Raw genomic sequence first — 20,569 nt, 5'->3', positions numbered from 1 at the left:
GTGAGCACATTACTTAGTATTACAATAATTTAGTAGTAGGGCAATAGCTGTTCACTTTACCATGGAGGTTTTAGTCTACACTAGACCAGAAGTATTAAATAATTTTGCCTATATGTATGGAATGAATAAACATTTATGTTCCTCATAGAGTTCAAAACTTTCTCCTTCCTGTTCTCCAACTAGCATACATTTTGAAAAACTGAGGCTTATGGACTATATGGGAACCCATTTAGAAGTTGGCATCTCTTGGCTGGTAGCTTAAACCTGTTTTTAATAGTGAGATACCATGGAAGAGCTTATTTGTAGTGTATTTGTTCAGCAAATAAACCAAAGACAGTCCAAGACTTTTGACTGTCTTTTGAGTGCTACTTTCACATGAACGAAATGGACAAAATAGAATTACTAAAACTTGATCCCCTTATGATGTGTCTCATATTTGAAATACTTGGTGTTGAAAGTGGGAATGCCCGTGGAAACTTTTCCTGTTGATGAGCCTTTTGTGTCTGTGGTTCTCCACAAAGAATTGAGCTCATGCTTCTCCATCCCTTTCTTGGGACAGGATCTCTGTTTCTAAGTCAAGTAGCTTATTTTAATGAAACTTATAGGAAATGTGGTATTTCAGACTTCTACCCCTTTGCCAAAGTCAAGCAAAAAGTGAGGCATGGTCTTAGGTTATTGGAGGTTATATGTACATATATATGTACGTATGTAACTCTTGGTTTTAAAATTCCTAAGTCCTTTGGGGCACTGTGATATGTCTTGTCCTTTTCCTGTGCTGTTTGCCACTGTGGATGTCATGGCAGTAATTAGGCACCACACCTGATTACACTAAAGATACTTTTAGCTCTGTATCTTCTTGACAGTGGCTTCTTGTAGTTACGTAGGACAGGAAATGGATAAAGCAGTTCCTCCCTCCTGGCCCTTCCTGTTACTAATCCATGTTATTTATTATTCAATTATATTCTGTCTTTGAGGTTCTTTTCCTTTAAAGTAGGATATTTTCCCCTACACCTTTGTCCTTTACCAATGTGAAAAGAATTTGCAGGCTTTTTGTGATGGTAGTGCAGCCCATAAGGTCTTGAACTGTTTTCTGTATGTTACAGTTGCGGGAGCTGGAAGACAAGTATGCAGAGTGCATGGAAATGCTTCATGAGGCTCAAGAAGAGCTGAAAAACCTTAGGAATAAGACTATGCCAAATGCCATATCACGTCGGTACCACTCTCTCGGTCTCTTCCCTATGGTAAGCAGATGTAAGAAAAAAACCTGCACACACCAGAAAACAACCAAACAGAGGAAACATGCCTGTTTGCATCTGACTTACAGCTTCAGGGATTGAATGCCAGGCTACAGATGGGCGTGGCTGAAATGTGTATTTATATAGTGTTAAAGGGATACCCAAGCCATCAGTTTTGCATACCTGGTTCTGAAACAGTGGTGCTGTGTGGTTACTTGGTTTTGCTGCGATATCCTATACAACCTGCAGCTGGCTGTGCTTATACTGGGAATCTTGGGTAGCATTAGTAGGTTGCTACACAGTTCTGTACATCTTTGTTTTTCATCTCCTGGACTGTGGTGGTTGAGTTTCAGTAGGAGCCTCTTGTTTATTTCCAGTATCCTTGGAGATGTAACTTCTTGATAACGTAACTAATGATTTCTGGACATGGCATCCTTCTAGTAACTTCTTCAGTACTTGAATAGGTTACACCTATATTTTGTTCTTAGGTCACTGAAAATTCAGTGCTTCATTAGAATAATATTTGTTGACAGTGTGTACTATGGTAACATTAATTATGGCAGTGTCACTGGTGTTATCAACTTAGTTTACCTGGTTTCATTTGATTATATCATGGTACATTTAAAGCATGGGGAGTATGCAGTAATGAGGTAATTCAGTGCCTGGCTCTGTTTGCTCTAGAGTAATTCCATTACTTCTGAAGACAATTACATCAGTGGAGCTTCTTTTGAGTTAAATCAATGTGATCAAGCAGTAGAATCTGGCCCTCCTTGTCTTTAGCCGTGTCTTAACTGCTGAGGAAGAACACATTATATTTGTGCTCACAAGAAGTAAGCTTAGCTTGCCTTTTTGTGTTCCCTTTGGAGACTGAACACAGGCCATTTAGACCTTGGGTAATATAAGCTGTACTCGCACAAATGCAATTTAAAGCTGTGAAAAGTGTGCTTGTACTGGGATAGGTTTATGTTTTGTATAAAAATGATTTTCAAATGTTGAATCGTAGGACCAAAGATCATTTAGTTTTGTGAATGACTGACACTTAGGCCTTGCACTTAACTACATTCAGGCAGTAAAATTTACTAACCAGCAGTGGAAAATTGATAACCTGTCACCTTTAACCCTGGGGCGAAAGTATATAATGCTCTATGACAAGAACCATGTCCTGTGGGTGGGTAATGCTGTGAAAAGGAAGAGTGTTTTCTGTTAATTTTAAATGAAAAAAAATTAAGTACAACTTTACACATGACAGATGGATGTTACTGAGTAGGGAATTTAGTCTGGGAAGCTGGAGTACCTGAATTCTGTTGTTGCCTGTGATTTTTGGGGGGATCTTTGACAGACATTATATGATGTCAGTTGGTAAGTACTGTAACAGTATGAGGCTAGCCTGTAATTTGTCAGTGATTTAGATATATTCAATAATCTTCCAGCTTTCCAGTCACTTTTCATTTTTAAACTTTTTTTTTTCTCCTGGAATGACACCTTATTAGTTATTAGTTAACTTTATTAGTTATTAATAATTTAGTTATTAATTATTTTATAAGTAATTATTTTCTGCAATTACAACCTACTAATACTATGATATTTGTTTTTCTTTTGTGCTTACTTTGAACAGGATTCTTTGGCAGCAGAGATAGAAGGGTCAATGAGGAAAGAACTGCATCTAGATGAACCAGACTCTCCTGACTTGGCGTATGACTGAAAATAATTGTTTCCTAATTAATTGTCTATATCTGAAGTTAATTATTATTTGATGGGAAAGGAAAAGACAGTGTGGTGCCCATTACACCTGTGCTAAAGTTCTCTTGAATTAAACAAGATCATGGTTTGAAACAAGTACCTGTGACAGTCCCAAAGCTATAGGTAGATACAGCTTGTCAGAAATGGCCTTACTGACACCAGCTGCGTGTGTACTCCAGGAGGTTTGTGTTGCCTGTTTGTACAAAGCATGGACTGGTTAATTTGAAACAAGTTAATCCTATTTGGAGGGTCTGTTAGAGAAAGAGAGTTTACAAAGAAGGGACATTCAGAGAAGGTATAGTAGCCACTTTCCAGAAACCTTCTAAAAAGCTTGACAAATACTTAAGCCCTGTCTGAGCCTGAGCCAAGAATTGTAATTGACACTTCGACAGTGTGGAATGTTGATTAGAAAAATGTAACATCAAAAAAGATGTGAGCATGCTCAAACCCCTTTTGTCCTTCTGGAGTTAACTAACTTAGGATAGTTTAACTTCTTTAGAATGTCTTTAGAATGTCTTGCATGTACCAAAGAGGAATAGGGTGGGGGGTTTTTTGTTTCATGGCTTGTCTTGGTTTTATTTATTTGCTTAACGGAAGTAACTGTAACCTCTGTGGGACCGTTTATTGATAGATGCTCTTAGATTCAGCCTGTTAAAGATACACACCTGTAGGCTTGGAGCCTACACACGAAGAATGCAACTGTTGAGCACTCATAAACAGAAGGAAGAAATTTAAATGACATTAAATAGTATAAGGCATGCTGTCCTTGTTATACTCTGGCAGTGTTACCTTTAAGCTGGAAAGGATGTGCTGTTCTCATGTTCAGCCGTTGTTGAACTGTAAAACAAATCAGAAATGACACTTCTGTAGCATGATGTAGGGCAAGTTTATTTTGTCAAGAAATTTCTGCTTAAGTGTCATCTGATCTGAGGCTTGAAGCAGATGAACAGTGTTTGTTATGGTATCAGGACAATGGTGATAAAGAATAAACAGTAGAAGTAGGTCAAAAATTAGGTTTCCAGCCTCGACAGCCTCTTTCTAGACTGTGGGTCCACTATATTTCTTTTTTTTTTTTTTTTTTTTCTTTAAGTGCTACTTAAGGGGATTGGAAATTGGTTTCATAAAGAAAAGATACAAGACTTACTTGGACAGAGATATTCAGTAAATTCAAATTCTCTTTTAAAATGGATTAACCAGGTCATAGTTAAGAACTGAATAGAGGTAAATTTTCTTTTTTCAAAACTCATTTCCACACAATGGCCTTAAGGCATTTGTAGCTGATGTACTGAAATGCTCTTTCACTTAATTTTTGTCAATATTTCAGAGGGTCCATGCACATAATTCTCAAATGTTCTGTCTAAAATATTCTAGGATGATGAAAGTTTTATGTTGATGGGTTGAATGTAAAGACCAGACTGTAGCAAGTATGAGACTATGCATACTACTTTACCAAAACTATAAAGACAAGTTGGTCAGTGGAGCTGTCAATAGGAAGGGCGGTTAACAAGCTGTTACCTGTTTCTCTGTTCCTTCTTAAAGTAAGAGGGCACTGTGTGATTATTAACTGTGTGTGTGTCTTACCAGCCATCAGAAGCGGGTCTTTGAGACGGTGAGAAATGTAAACCAAGTTGTCAAGCAGAGATCCATGACTCCCTCACCAATGAATATCCCAGGCTCCAACCAGTCCTCTGCTATGAACTCAGTCATTTCTAGCTGTATCAGCACTCCACGTTCCAGTTTCTATGGGGGAGACATCTCTAACATTATGATAGACAACAAGACCAATAGCATCATCCTAGAGACTGAATCCTCTGACAATGGGTCAGTACTGTAGCCCCGGCCTTTGCTTTTGCTTTGTTTCCGACATAATATGTTTCTGGTTTCCTGTCCGTGTCTTACATTGTGCAGTTAACACAGTGATGTACATCTCCCAAAGTTACTTTATTTTGTGCTGATAGTTCTTGAGCACTCAAGTTTATTTTAAAAGGAAAGCTTTTTGAAAGTACTGTGTATCAGTGTCTGCAACTTGGCACCTGTTCTGGCATGCAGCAGCACCAGATGATGTAAAACCACTCTTTGTCTTTGCAGCTGTGGGTCAACCTTTACAACTAATTATGTTTTCACCATTTTGCCAGGGTGTTCTGATCTTAGTTGCAACTACAGCTAACTCTTTTTGATCCTAAAAATAAATAAAATGTGTGTGTGTAGGTTGCCTAATATGAAAACTTGTGAATGAAACCAATTGGAACTTGATTGTTCTAGTTTGTTTCTTCCCCAGTACAGTTCTACACCACGCTGTATACTTTCCAGTAAAAATGACTTAATATCTCAAAACAATTAATATCACATACTCTTGTGACTCATTATGGTATTTTTGCAGCATTTACCCTGTAAGATGTGGCCTGCTCACTTGGGTTTGTGTAACTGTAAGAGAGCTGCAACAAGTAGTCATCTCTCATCTCCTTGTAGGAGGAAGCTCTTAAGTAAAGCACAGCTTTTCCAACCAGGAGTTTCCAGGCAGGAACTATTACCCAAAATGGTTTTAGTATGAAAGAGAAAGAAAATATTGCCTTTGAACTCACAGGACAACTAGCAAGTTGTTCCCAGACATAGTAATTTAAAGGCACTGGTGCATGTCTCAAAACTGTCATGTGGAAATTTTAAGCATCTCTAAGAATTGTTTTCTCTCCCTCTCCTCTTTTTTGTGTGTATGTGTGTCCCCTATTATGTTTTAGAAATGAAGACAGGATGAAGAAGCCTGGAACTCCAGGGACTCCAGGCTCCAGTGACCTAGAGACTGCCCTTCGTAGGCTGTCCCTCAGGCGGGAGAATTACCTCTCAGAGCGAAAGTTCTTCGAGGAAGAGCAGGAAAGAAAGTTGCGGGAACTGGCAGAAAAGGGTGAACTCCATAGTGGTTCTGTTACCCCCACAGAGAGCATCATGTCGCTGGGAACTCACTCCAGATTTTCAGAATTCACTGGATATTCAGGAATGTCGATCAGCAGTCGTTCCTACCTGCCAGAAAAGCTTCAGATTGTGAAACCACTAGAAGGTGATAACAAAGGGCCTCGGCCTTTATCTGTTCTTCTTAGTGACTCTTTATGGTCTCTTATCCATCACCAGAAAGCAGGAAATCTTTGCAACACATATTCGTTTTACTTTAGAGACAGTACTCCACGCTGTTGGTTTGAAATCTTCTAACTACTACATTTTTCCTCAGGCCTTAAAAGTGTTGGGAAACAGTTCCAGCCATGGCAGTAAAATAAATGTTATGGGCCACACATGCATCAGCAGTGCAGCCTTATGTCTAACCTAAATCACAGTGCTGCCATTTCACACTTAGAAAAGGAAGGTGGTTGAGTATCTGAAATCTAAGCAACAGGAATATTAGTTCATCAAATCTCAGTTGTGCAAGTCAGTGTCTGGAAAGACCTTTACCTACTATAAATAGTCCAGTTGGTCTAATAGGACTATTTTTGTGATTAAAAATGACCTCTGGACTTCAGTTGGCAGTTTCAGGGGCCACACCTGAGTGTCTATGGCTTTGGTTTCATGTGTGAAATGAGGTGGATATTTTAAAGTCAAATTTCCTCCATATATTTTCTCAAAAGGAGGCAAGATATAGGTAGATGGTAGTCAGGGCTAGAGCTTTATGTCAATTAAGTGCATTTCTGTAGTCTAACAAAGCTGACAGAGCACACAGTGTAGTCTGCTGCAAATTAAAGTTTAGTAAATTCCTTCATGTTTTAAACAAAACAAAGCTGTTTTCCAAAGTACTTCACAGAGATGCTAGCCACATAATTTAGCTTTGGTTTCTTTTTCTCTCTTTTCTTTTAACAGAAGTCTGGTGTTACATTATATTGCGGATGTGTGTTTTAATTGCAGAAGTTCCCTTTTCCTTCTTTTTAGAACAAATTTATTTCATCTATAAGGAGCATTTAGCATGACACATGTTCAGAAGCAAAAACAACCCGTCTTGTGTCCTGAAGAAAGTTATGTGCTGTATCTACCTATTCAAATGAAACTATAGCCGTAGTGCACAAGTCCATACTGTTTAGCAGATTTTAGTAGTTTGTTTTCATGACTGCTTTTAAATGGTCATAAAAAATTCTTGTATCACATGAGGGAAGGGATGATCCAGCATTGTTTCAGTTACTGGTTGCTACCACTGTAAGAGATTTCTGTCACCATCCCATTATATCTGCTTTTTTCTTCCAATAAACTCTTGAAGTCTTTATCGTCTTTCTATCTGTCTGGGTTTTTTTTTTTTTAATGGTTTTGTTCATTGTTTTCACTGGGTCATTTTTTCCTTAAAATTATTGCACCTTTTGAAGTACTTCTCATGTTTGGTTTTACAACTCATTTGTAGTGTGTTTGTGTCTGCCTGTTTCATAAGTTTACCGTTTCTTATCTTTTATTAAATACATGTTTATGGTTCTGTTCCTCACTTCAGCTTAGTTTCTTTCCCAAGTATTTCTCATGAGATTTAACTTTTTATTTTCTTCAACTTTATGGATACAATCAAACTATTGGGGCAAAATAGTCTGCAGACTTTTATCAGTAGTCGTGCCTTTGGCTTTTATTACTGTTTCCTAAGGGTGCTCATGCCATAAAATGGGCAAGGAAAAAATCAGCTCTGTACTACTTTTCAGGTTAGTGGCTTATATTTCTTTAAAGCAATCTTTTAAATCCCACAGTAAAATAAATAGAGTGATGTACTAAGAAATGAATCATCGTCTTTTCACCTTAAAAAAAAAAAAAGTTTTATTTTGGCTGAATAGAATGATTGCTTGATTTAACTTGCTTTAGTTACAATCTGGTGGGTTTTTTGGCTTGATTTGGTTTTTGTTTTTAAACCGTGCATCTGTAGCTTGTTGCTCTGTAAGCACAAAATATCACTCCCTGTATCCTGTAGAAAAACTACAACTTTGGACTGATTTTGTCTTCCTTCACTTTATTGCAATTGTGGCAGCACACAGAATCACAGAATGTCAGGGATTGGAAGGGACCTCAAAAGATCATCCAGTCCAATCCCCCTGCTGGAGCAGGAACACCTAGATGAGGCTACACAGGAAGGTGTCCAGGCAGGTCTTGAATGTCTCCACAGTAGGAGACTCTACGACGTCCCTGGGCAGCCTGTTCAGTGCTCTGTCACCCTCACTGAGAAGAAGTTTCTTAACACGAGAATTTTCAAGCTTTCTCTGACCCCCGCACTGTGCATGCAATGATGCAGGTATCAGGAACAGAAAAATAAACTTTATTAATGTACTTTATTTTGCTTTTAAATTTCTTCTCACTTTGGCCTGGCAGTCCCACACTGTTGCACCCTCATGCCAGCTTTTTCTGATAGCATGATTTACAAAGCTGTCTGGTAGGAGCCTGTGACTGAATAATAGGCCAAGGTGTTGTGTTGCCCCCTTTAATTTAGTGCCTTTTATTTTTTTATTAATTGTCAGGCAGTTGACAACTATTGCCTTGTTTTTTTCACTAGTGTTAATTTTCAGTTTGAAAATGTTAAAGCTCACTTTCACACATTTTATGAGATCAAGATAACAGAGGTGGGGAGAAACTCAGACATCCTTATTTTTGTGATTAAGCTTAGGCCACTTTGATTTCCAGTTTCTGAAATAAGCTGATAGCATGAAGTGTCGATAGAAATGTTAAAGATCCAGATGCAGATATTCTGGTGAATATCTTTCCGTAGGATAGATACAAAATGTTATAAATTTAATGATTATACCCTGCCAAGCTTTTCTGACTATACATTTTGGTGAGCTTTAAGGTAAAAAAGATTCGATCTTCAGAAGCTTGCATCTAGAAGTTAATCAGCAACATGATTTTATACTTGCGTACTGTGCAGAAAGAAGTTTTGATTTCTGGTATTTTTCTGTAACTTTTGAGGGTATTGTCATACTGCAAAGCTCTACTCTTTGTTTAAGACTTGACAATATCTGGCATTTGTCCAGGTTCTGGAATTTTTCTTTTATGTAGAAGCAAAAAAACCCGTTGACCTTTGTGACAATTTAGTAATGAAAACAAGTTATATAAGCTATAGGGATACTTTCTTGATTAGTTTTTTTATTTTGGTGGTATAATAATTTCTACTTCCTTCAGCCTTAAAGGTACCAGTCTGAAGGTACTCTTCAGGCACTGTTATCCAGAGTAATCTAGCAGGTTCAGTTATTCTTGGCTAAAAATGACCCTTTTAAAAAAGTGAGATAGACTTAACTAAAATGCTACTCAGTGATCCCAGTCATTCCACAGATGGATGTTTTCCCTGTTCACTTGCTAGTAACTATAAAGCTCCGTGTAATGCAGTATCCTTATTGTGAAATGACAATTTTTCCCATTCCATAGGATTATTCTCAGATGCAAAATAATGTAAGAGCCATCCCGTCCCTAGTTATTATAGTGGTTTAGAATGTATTTGAATGTTCTTCGCCTTTGAACGCTGGTGAGACATTTGCATGCGGGCTTGTGGACTGAGTTCAGTATTTTGCTTTGGGGACAGGGGACAGGAACAAGACAACAAAAACTGCTCAGATTTCAGCTGACAGAGATGAAAATAAAGATGTTTTGTTTGTGTCATAGGACTTGGAATGAATAGGTTTAATTTGCACATTACAGCACAGTAGTGATTGGTGGACATGCAGGAAAACGTAGGCCTTTGCGAGCGGTGTTTAATCACTGCTTGCGGAATCAGATAAATCCTCACTGATTTAGTCCGCCCATCTCAGTGTATTTATCAATTTAACCTGGTGTGTTGCTGTTTCCAACTCATTGTCTCCTATTGAACTGTGAACATCGGATGTTTTTCTCCATTAAATGTGCCTCTTTCCTCATTCGAAACAATTTTCTGCCAAGGATGAAGCTACAGGTACAGTAGCATTTAGTTATGTACTAGTTGAGTCCTGTAGCATAGGGCTCACGTAGGGGCTGTAAAAGTATTTATGCTTGATGTATAGGTCAGAGATATTATCTGCTTAATATGTACTTAGAGTTGATGTGGCTTTCTAACATATGGTAGAAAGCTGAAACCGCTGTGCAGTCTGTGTGACTATTGTCCTCCTGTTAGCCACCAGTAGTAAGTTATTTCTTAGTGCGAGCTTAATGTGGGAATGCGTGGTATATGTTCCTTTTAGAGCTTTCTGTGATGGTGCTCAGGTCAACTGTTAAATATAAATTCTTTCTATTCCTGCTTACTCATGTGAATTTAGGGGGATGAGAATATGGACGAGGAGGGGATGTGCATATGCACAAGTGTGACACATCTTACCACTGGCCTGTGCCTATCCAAGTGCTGATGTGATCAGTTTATTTCATATTGATCTGGAAATGCTGAACAGTAGGTGAAGCAGTTTTGCCTTGTAACATGTCTGCCTAGAAATATTAAAGCCTAGAAATACTAAACCCAGAAACATTAAAGGTTCGGAGCTCCCAAGCCTTTGGTCTTCTGGATGAACAAAGTGGGAATTTCTGCCTTTTAGGTCCTGGATTGATTACTAATTTATTTTTGCTTGTCTTTGTGCTCACTTTCAAGGTTCTGCCACTTTGCACCACTGGCAGCAGCTGGCTCAGCCTCACCTGGGCGGGATCCTGGACCCAAGGCCTGGGGTTGTCACTAAGGGCTTCAGGACCCTGGACCTGGACCTGGATGAAGTGTACTGCCTTAATGACTATGAGGAAGATGAGACAGGTGACATTTCTTACAAGGGCCTAACTACCTCGACGCCAGTTCAGCACACAGAGACCTCAGGTGAGAGGTCACAAGCACAAGTGACTGTTTCAGACAGCAAGAATAACCCCCGCCAATCTCAGGCTTTCACAGAGGAGATGCAGGAGTCCGCGACAGACGATGATGAGGGGTCTGGTGAGGGAAACTCATTAAGTCCAGTAAAACTGACATCTTTACAGGATTTTGATTATTGGGCCATACTCACATCTCTCCAGAACAGCATCCATAGTGTTGCTTTGTGTGTGGCATCTGCGCGTTAATGCGTGCAGTAGTTAGAACATAACCATTCTAACACTGGCTCAAAAATCTTTTCTCTAATAATCTTTTAATTTGATTTTTTTCTTCCCAGTAACAGCATCTGTGGTCAATATTTTACTCTATTTTGATAAGAGAAGGCTGCTAAAAGGAAGTGGTGCATTCACAAACCTTTGTGTGGCATGTATGCGACTTGTATGTGTATTGAGTGCACAGTCTTCAGTGTATATAATGTATAGACCATATATATGTTGTATGCTTATACTACAGATATTTTTCTGTCTGTTCATAAGTGGTGGTGCCATGCTTTAGATTTTGTACTTTGGGGAAAAAAACAAAGATGAAATTATGACAAAAGTTGCATCTAAATTGGATTTGCTGAAACAAATGGAAGTGCCTTGAAAATCAAGCAAAGAAATTCTGCAACTTTAATTCAGTTACCTCAGATACAGTTACCTGTTTTTAAAATCTCTTTGAGAGAAAGAATTAAGTGTGATTTTATACAAAGAAAAATGATTTGTCCTTTATTCCCTCTCCACCACGCTATTAAATTCTAGCCTTCCTGTTTATAGAATTTTAAGAATGACACATTTTTAAATGCTGCAGAACTGCAGGAGTTATTAGATACTCTGAACTGACACTAGCAGTCTGTTAATTGCACAAGGCTACATGTTCTCAGACTACAGATGTGTTTTGAGTTTGTGTGGTTTGTTTTTTTTTATTGTTGGGTTTGGCTTGGGAAGGTGGTGTTTTGTTTTAATAAGCTGTATAGGAGTGTTAGTCTTCATTCAGATTTGCTGCTAGTAAAGAATTATATTTAGTCCAGAATCAGGAAACTTCTAGAACTCCGTTTTCTTCAGACTTCATGTTTTTACATAGCTACTTTAAATGAGGATACTTCCTTCCCCCTCCTTTTTCTGGAATAAATAATAATTTAGTATTTGACTGGTCTTTGGAAGATTAGATTGTCTCGGGGCTAAACAATAATGTTTCTGTTATTTTTGCTGAGTGCAGAGTATCCTGAGCTCTTGCTGAAATGGCAGTTCAGTGCTTTCAGCTATTGAATATAAGCTACTTTTTGCAGTCAGCTCTATTAGGATTAAACTTAGAATCATAGAATTATTTAGATTGGAAAAGACCCTTAAGGTCATTGACTCCAACCATTAACCTAACACTGCTAAGTCCATCACTAAACCATGTCTACAAGTCTTTTAAACACCTCCAGGGATGGTGACTCAAGCACTTGTCTGGGCAGCCTCTTCAAATGCTTCAACATTCAAACCCTTCAACTTCCCTTTCCATTGGCAAAATTTGTCTTTATTCTACAAGATGTATTGCCCATGAATAATGCTTATATTAACCTTTTGTAATAATATGGAAATAAATAATGGCTCTGCAGGAGTTGTGTAGAGTTTGGGGTATTATCCAGGTGTTTATCGCTTTGAAGAGTCTAAATAACAGCAAGAAAAGCTAGAGATCTAGGAAACAGGGACTAAAATAATTGAATAAATAACTCTTTTCAGGGGTGTCCAATGATACAATGAGGGGCAATATGCAGAGACTGAAGCACAAGAGGTTCTATCTAAACATGAGGAGAAACTTCTTTACTTTGAGGGTGCCAGAGCACTGGAACAGGCTGCCCAGAGAGGCTGTGGAGTCTCCTTGTCTGGAGACATTAAAGACCCGCCCAGACACATTCCTGTGTGATCTGCTCTGGGTGAACCTGCTTTAGCAGGTGGGTTGGACTAGATGATCTCCAGAAGTCCCTTTTCAACCCCAACCATTCCGTGATTTCTCTCTAAGAAGTGCTATGCAGGTAGGGCTGTGTAAGGATGTGCGCTTTCTTGGAGCACTGTCACAAGCGCAACATTATGACCTTGTTGCTTGCGTGATTCCCAGGGAGATTCCAGGCAGCAATGTACAGCACAAGCTCTTGCTTGTGAAAGTAAAATAAAAAGGGAAGGAGAAAAATATCTTGGATATGATCTTTAGTGGTAATTCTTTTGCGTGCAATCCACGATAGCTCTGTTGTGGAAAAACCTAGTTCAAGAGGTTCATGAAAGCCAGAAAGTATCTTCCTACAGTTGTGCTGGCAGGCCACAGAGCATGCCAGTCTGCAGCTACAGCTCTTCTAACCTGAGGATAAAATGTGTTTGGAAATACAGTGCCTGCAAGGACCATTCCCGGCAGGTGTAAGTCATCTTGGTCCTTTGGGTAGGTGCCTGCATCATTTGATATGTATGCTCTGAGGGTTGTGTCTTACCATTTTTTCACTGGAGATGTTCTCTGGCAGAGTGCTGTGAGGTCCTATTTTTACTGCTGCTTTGTGGGTGTGTAAAGTGCTGCTCAAGATGGGCCCTAGCAGAAGTCATTTTGGCATCCAAGCTCAGGAGCACAAACATTGCTGGTAGTTCCAAAGATCTCTTGTAGCCAATATAAATGTCTTCAGAACAGAGTATCAGTTACTCCATGTTGAGTGATGGGTAGAGTCAGAAATCATTCTGACTAAACTTTCTGAACAAGTTATCCTTGGATTTTTCTGTCCCTATGTTGAAATCTGTAGTATCCATTGACAGGTAAAATAACTTCCTCACCCTATATGCAGATTACATCCCAATTATGGCACTGAACATTTCAGAGGAATTAACACACATTTAGGACCTGCAATTTCTCTGTCAGAACTGCGTACTGTGTGTGGGCTCAGTAATTTTATGGAGGATTGTAAATTCCAGAATTGCAGTTCTAACCTAATAACCAGGAATCATTTGAAATTTGTATATCACTTGGGTAGACTCTCAGCCTAATTTGAGTGTTAAAGAAATTATGGGACATGGCATTGTTAATACCATCTAGGACAAGTAATTTTTGCAGCACAGATTTTTAGTGCCCTCAATATCTTTTTTTAGTCATTGAAAGAAACTGCAGTATATTATAAAAATGTTCAGAGACTGTTTTGGGGGGAGAGGTTGTTTTTTTTGTTTGTTTGTTTTGGTCTTAATTCATTGCCTTTCAGGTTTCCCTTAAACAAAAAGCCCCAAGCCATTCAAAGCACGTAATAATGTTGTGAGTGTTCTCATTTAGAATTTGGAAAGCCTACACTTGATTCAGCATGTGCTTAATTGCATCCTAGTTTTGGGTGCACCAACTGGTCTTTCAGTACTTGCGTTTGTTAGTTCCACTGATGGATTGCTTGGAAGAGACACGTGTGCAGCATTGCGGGATCAGCCCTCTTGTATTTCATGTTTTGACCTTAATAGTGATGTGGAGATCTTTCCAAACAAGTGCCTAAAATCACGAAAACTTATAATGAATGTCTTATGTTTGAGTTGTTTTTAGCAGGATTACTATACATGCTTCTAGGAGGTTACCATTGTACAGAAAAGCAATAAATTTTGTAACTCTTCTTAGAACTAAGGTATTGATGCATATTTAAATATATATATATATTTTTTTTTTTTCAAATGGCATGAATATTTCAAAGTAATTATTTCCTTAAGAAAAATCTGTCACCGTTTGCTATCTGTGCTGTTAAAATGCTAGAATTTTATTCTGGGATCCTAGCCTGCATAAAATCCTGTTGAAGCCTCATTAAATACATTAAAGTCTTTTTACATCTATGCTCCAGGGTTATATACATATGAGACAGAGAACTCAGCCAGAAGAAAGCTAAGAAAATACTGTTCAAAGAATACCTGCCTTTGTTTAGTTTTTCATCTTTCTGTTTACAAAGGCAAAATTAATGGGAAGTATGGAAATGCAGATATTTGGAAAATAATTTTTGTCGTCAATTGTTTAAGTAATGTAAGAGGAGTAACACTCCTGGTGTAGACACATGGATTCTTGGAGGTTTTGAGCATTCACAATTCACACCTTTAGCAGAGCACCACACTCACATTTTACAGCTGTTGTGTTAATTGCCCTTCTACATTGTGTTGTAGTAGTTAACCCACGCATGGGCTCCAGCATACCCTGTATTGTCCCTGCTCTGTCAGCCAGGAGGTTTCAGTACAGGTAGCACCTCGTATCAGAGCTTTGGGGCGAACTCTGCTGAATGTAGAGAGAACATGAAGCAGCTGTCTTGTTCTGTGGATCCTAATGGGGTTTTGTGACCTAGTTTTCAAGAATTTCACCTTACCAAAGAGTGGAGGTGGTGGCATAGACAGGCAAAAGTCAAATCCATGGTTTGTATCCCAAGTGATGACACTGTAGGAAATAAGTGCCTTGTAATGGTCCTTGGTTAGTATCCCCTTCCAAAGCAGGCAGAGCTTTTTTTTTCTATTCATCAGTAAGATAAACTCCTAGTGCTTTAGAACACCATCTCCATCTGTTGCTCTAATGACTTCCCAACCTGATTGTCATTCCATCCCTGTCTTATCAGCCTGTGCTAGAGACATATCCAAATTCCACTGCTCTCTCTGCTGAAAGGGCAGGAAAACAGGTTTCTTTCTTTAGTTAAAATGTGCCAAAGAAATGGTGAGCAGAGTGGCTTGCTTCAGTGCTGGGCTAAAACTCTACCTTTGTTCCAGTCTCAATCAAGCCATATTCTTAACATTTCTGATTTGTTTTTAAGGTCATTTTTGTGTAAATGTGTATTTGCCAAAATAGGTATTTCTACAAAATGCAAGGATTTACTGGCTGCTGTGAGCTCTCTGCTTCCTCAGTGTTCATCTAACACAGCACTGAATTTGAGTTTGGAACCAGTGGTACAAGTGTTGATGGTGTTTTAGTATAGCTGCCTCTTGTAAATCTTTTTCAAACTCAGTTTGTCCTGATGCCTTTTTGTGGATGAGGCAGGTCACTAGTTTACCTACTGTAACTTCATACCTTTCTCTGCATGAGCTGAGTGAAAATCCAGATTGAGCAGGCTTTTGATGGTTCCCTCAGCAGAAGATCATGTCCTAAACACATCTGGATTGCTGTTTGCACCCAGCAGGATGGCCTGTAAGCTGCATACTGAAGCTGGATCTGAAACGGCTCGGAGCTAATATATAAAATCAGCTTTTGTGTTTTGCATGGGGAAAGCTCTGTTTTGCCAGAAGGTGGAGCTCTCTGCAGTCATTTCGAATAGCACGTGGCTTTTTTTGCAGTATTTTAAAACATTTTACAAATGTTTGTGCTTACAAGAGAGTTGCTTTCAGCTATAGTGTTTTTCTTTTTTTTTTCCAAAATGCCTAAGAATTGATTGAGAGAGCTTAATGAGGTAAAGAATCATTAATTACTGAGAGACAAAACACAATCCAACAGCAATCTAAAATTTAGCTTGAATTTTAATTTAGGGGAAAAATGCACACACAGATTAGTTTATGGTTTCCTGATGGATAAAATGGCATGATGTTTCTGTAAAGTTTGTTAAACACTGAATTATGTACAGGTTCTTTTTCGTACAGGTATGAAGATTCATTGTTGATCATCTACTTTGAAAAAGAGGGTATAAATAAAACATTTGGTTTCAGCCACAGTCTCATGGAGCGGATGTTTATATTTAAAATAATACTTTGGTGTATGTACATGTGAAGATAATATCTTATTGTAAACTTATATATTACTTCCTCACGAATTTATACCAACTCAGGATATGGCCATTCTTATGTAAAATTCCTAGGTTAGGAATGAATTATTTTGTTTCTATTTTATAAACTTTGTTCATTTACAGCAACAGGTTCTCACTCTCTTTGTACTGTGTCCAAAGGATGGAAAATGCTACAGCAATATGATACACCCCATTGTTGACTGATGGAGGATGAAGCTGGTACAGAACTTTCTTAGTGGTATTTGAGGGTGGAATACATCCTTGGAAACTGATGATTTTTTTTTTACAATTTTGATTTGTTTCCTCTTATTAGAATCGGTGATTTCTCTACTTTTAGCAGCCTTCTCCTATCTCTGACTCATTCATAGCAATGAGTCTTGCTTTTGCTAATGCAGCTATGTATCTTCAATGTGCCTGTTTCCAATCTGAGGGGATGCCCAGTGGATATTACAAATGGGGAAAATGCACTTAATTGTGTTATAGCTATGTGCTTTGGGTTGAGCTTGCAATCTTAAACTGGCATTGCTTTATTCTGTTCTCTATTCATCATCCAGGGATAATTGCTTTGTTCCTCTTGATTTACATCGAAGTCTTTTGTTTTATCAAAATAACCAATTTTTTCATGTCCAGTCATTTGAGCTCTTTCTCCAGATTTTCTTTTAACTCTCTACAATATGGAGAAAATCATGATTGCTAGGCTGTGCTCCCTTGTAATAGCTTTCATAGTGCTCACACTAATCTCTAAAGCAACTGGATTCCTGAAGCATCATAATTGCCGTCTCTGGAGGTGAAGTAGAGCCTGTTGTTATGTTACGCTGTGCTAAAATTTGAGTGTGTTAACATGGCACTCCAGTGAGTTTTTAGAAATACTCTTCTTCAATGTACAGCAGCACATTCCAGCGCTAAATATAAGTTGCCTCACGTTGTTTGCACTTCTGCTTCCACTGTTCACACTCCCCGTGCTCTACCCTTCACACTCTGCTTACGTGTGTTCTCAAAGGCCTACCGAACCGCACGCACGATTTTGGAGCTGTGATACTTTATACGTGAAAAAGGGAACACAGCCACAATTACGACTTGCCTTGCTTCTGCTAAGCATCTCTGGAAGTTCAGAGTGGTGTCTGGTCTAGTTGGTCGGTCTGTCTGTCCTTTGCAATGTGTTGAATAGTTGTGTACTGTGGTATTAAAGTGTGGCTTAATCGGGGAGTGGCTCAGAGGGTTGGGTAGGACCGAGAGGGAGGGAGCTGCACACAGTTTTTATTGTGCATGTCTTTTGACCACTGCTAAGTTTGGTTACTAAGTAAGAAGAACCTATGCAATCATGATATCTTTGATGTAATATTTAACTCTGGGTGTTTTTCAACCAGCTTTTCAGATGCATGGCTCTTAAATTTTGTAGTTATTTTGCAATGGCCACAGCTGCATTATACAGCAGGTTAGTATATTCACAGAAGTAGCTCTACTGAGAAGAAAGAAATTGGCCTGATTACTTAATTTTCTTAAATTGAACTGTGTTGCTTCTTTCCCAAATTACAGTTACACTGGCAGTGGCACCTTTACAGCCACATTTGTGGGGAAAATTACTTAATACACTGTTTACAAATATGTGAAAACTGCTGTATTGTGCAGCTGAGGATGTACATTCTTAAAGAACCTAAACACATGCACAAGAGAAGTGTTACAGATGTACAGTAGTGGATCCAAAGAACTGCCACTTGCCCTACTATGGATGTGAAAAGAGGCAAGAGAAACAGTAATATGTGTCTGTCCCCTCCCTGCCCCAACAATCTACATTCCTGTAGTGTTAGCAAGCTGGATCCATTACTGAGAAGTTATGAGGATACCTTTTGGTGGATCAATCTAAAAGCTGAAATGCACAAATATTCAGAAAATCTTAGTAATCCTGAGCTGGTACTAGAAAATGCTGCTTGTAATTTCCCACTGGTGAAAGAAAGTGCTAGTTTAGCTGAGGACTAGCATTTCACACACTGTCTTGCCTAAATATGTTTTGAGCAAGACTTACCTGTGGTGTTAGTGATGGTGGGGAAGTTTCAGCAGACCCTTTTAGAACTGGCCGTTGAGCCCTGGATATGTTCGTTTTGGAGAACAAGTGTCTTTTGGAACTCTGTAGCTTCTGTATTTCACTTTTCTTGCATTGATCCAGTCCGAGGTACCTCATCACTTTTTGCATCTGCCTTATCAGCACACAGAAGTTTGGTTTTTCCCCTTTTCTGTGTAAAATGCAAAGAATTTGCTTTTTTTTAATTTAGTACCTCATCCTGGGAAGTGCATGTCACAAACCAACTCCACCTTCACCTTCACCACCTGCCGCATTCTGCACCCTTCCGATGAACTCACACGAGTCACACCAAGGTAAGGGTTTCCCATGGTGGCAAAACATTCAGCTCTGTCAGAGTTTTTCCTGTAGGGAAATGCTAAGTAGTGGCATAAGCAAAAGCATTAACTGCACTGGTGAATTACAACACACCCCCAAATTATTCCTCCCATTTTGCGTTACCTCAACCTGATTTTATTTGAGAGGCATGTGTAAAGTTTTAGGAAGCCAACCAAAATATCTTAAATTTTGTCATCTCTTTTTAAAATCTTGCAGGATCAGACATAACTAAGTTAGCTTCTAAATCCAAAGTCCCAAACTAGTTGTAGTCCTCATGTGTGAATGCACAGAATATGGTTTGTCACAAAAAATATGAGATTTTTCCAGGGAGGAAACAAGAACAAGAAGGTACAGAACAAGAAGGGATGTGCAGGTAAAGAAATCCAGGAAGTAAATGAGGAATGGAGGAAGAAGTATGCCTAAATCCAAAGGAGGGAGCCATCTACTTTGTTCCTTGGTGGAATTGTTGAAAATGAGTTCATAGTAGCAAGACTGAAACTAATGAACTAGCTTACTAGTAGCAGTTGGCGTGTGTAAGCAATACATACTAAGAAAAGGCAATTCTGTAGCCTTATAGAAGGTGATGGTCTGAGAACCAGAGTGAATGAATGAATTTCATACTTAAAGATGGAACTTTCCTTCCTTAGCAAATCCGTATTTAAAGAATGTTTTTTCTGTTTCAAAGGACAATGCCTCATTGCTTTCTCTGCCTCTTATGGCCCCTGTGTGGGAGTGTATGATTGTGTAGGTCCCCGTTCAGAGATTATGTGTCCGGACTTGTTTAGACATGAGATGAGCACTGATTACCTAAGGAACACATGAAAAGTAAAGGTATTACAAATGAAAACCTGTGAGGTGGAAAGGAAATGGATGATGATTAAATGTACTTTTTCTGCTTCCCTTTCTGAACTAAGTTAATCATGGCCTGGCTGCTTTTTCTTTGCTCTTTTTGGTCATCTTTTCCCTTCAGCACTGTTACTGAAGAGATTGTTTTATATCCTGCAGTTCTGTTTAATTTTCTTAGTGTTCAACTGCTGTTAATTGTGGTCACAATAAGCTCCTCGATTATGTTGGTTACTAAATCTAACAAGTTGGCCATAACTGACAGCTAAATTCAGTACATTTTCAGGCACCTTAGTTAGGTCAACGTTCCTCATTCAGGAGGAAAAAAGAGCAAAACAAACAATACGATTTTTTCAGCAGATGTGTTTAAGGAGCTCCTCCTTACCAACTACAAACGGTTCTTCACAGGTCATGTGAGGAGGACGAGGAAACTGCGTTATGTCTCGTTATGCTGAGAGGAGGTATAGGGCAGAGACTATGACCCAGCGTGGCAGGGGGTGAGCAACGCTGCCAGCAGCATCTGTGTTGGCAGGGTCACGTGCAAGGAATGCGAGTGTGTGTGGCACCAGCTAACCCCAAGAGTTTTGGTATTTATCTACCTGGTTGCGTTTTAACCTAGCCTCTAACCCAGGTGATGCTCTAACCTGACTATGTTTCATCCAGCTAAATGAGGTGCTTATTTATTTGTTTCTTTTCTCAATCTAACTCTGAAACTGTCACTGGGCTGAGTTGCTGGGGCCAGTTTGAGTCTGTTTCTGTGGTGTGTCCAGGCTGCTCTGCAGTGTTGATCAGTTTGATGGGGAAAATATTTCCCAGTTACAGCAATACCAAAATGA

At 38.9% G+C, this 20,569-nt stretch overlaps 1 protein-coding gene across 8 annotated transcripts in view; it reads left to right on the top strand.

The window, feature by feature from the left end:
- TRAK1 (trafficking kinesin protein 1) overlaps positions 1 to 20,569 on the top strand; it is a 135,146-nt gene that overhangs the window by 109,014 nt on the left and 5,563 nt on the right. For 3 of the 8 annotated variants that reach the window (XM_082044390.1, XM_082044387.1, XM_082044388.1), the window contains exons 11-16: positions 1,104 to 1,241; positions 2,851 to 2,927; positions 4,560 to 4,796; positions 5,711 to 6,027; positions 10,516 to 10,845; positions 18,766 to 18,868. In XM_082044390.1, coding sequence (XP_081900516.1) covers positions 1,104 to 1,241; positions 2,851 to 2,927; positions 4,560 to 4,796; positions 5,711 to 6,027; positions 10,516 to 10,845; positions 18,766 to 18,868 — 1,202 coding nt within the window. Of the gene's footprint in view, positions 1 to 1,103; positions 1,242 to 2,850; positions 2,928 to 4,559; positions 4,797 to 5,710; positions 6,028 to 6,815; positions 7,213 to 10,515; positions 10,846 to 16,654; positions 16,715 to 18,765; positions 18,869 to 20,141; positions 20,231 to 20,569 lie in introns of those variants that run through there. The other 5 variants (XR_014183222.1, XM_082044392.1, XM_082044391.1 and 2 more) reach the window with 5 other exon arrangements.

This window comes from Streptopelia decaocto (genome assembly GCF_964273445.1).
Source record: "Streptopelia decaocto genome assembly, chromosome: 2".
NCBI lineage: Eukaryota > Metazoa > Chordata > Aves > Columbiformes > Columbidae > Streptopelia > Streptopelia decaocto.
This window is presented reverse-complemented; position numbering and strand designations above follow the sequence as displayed.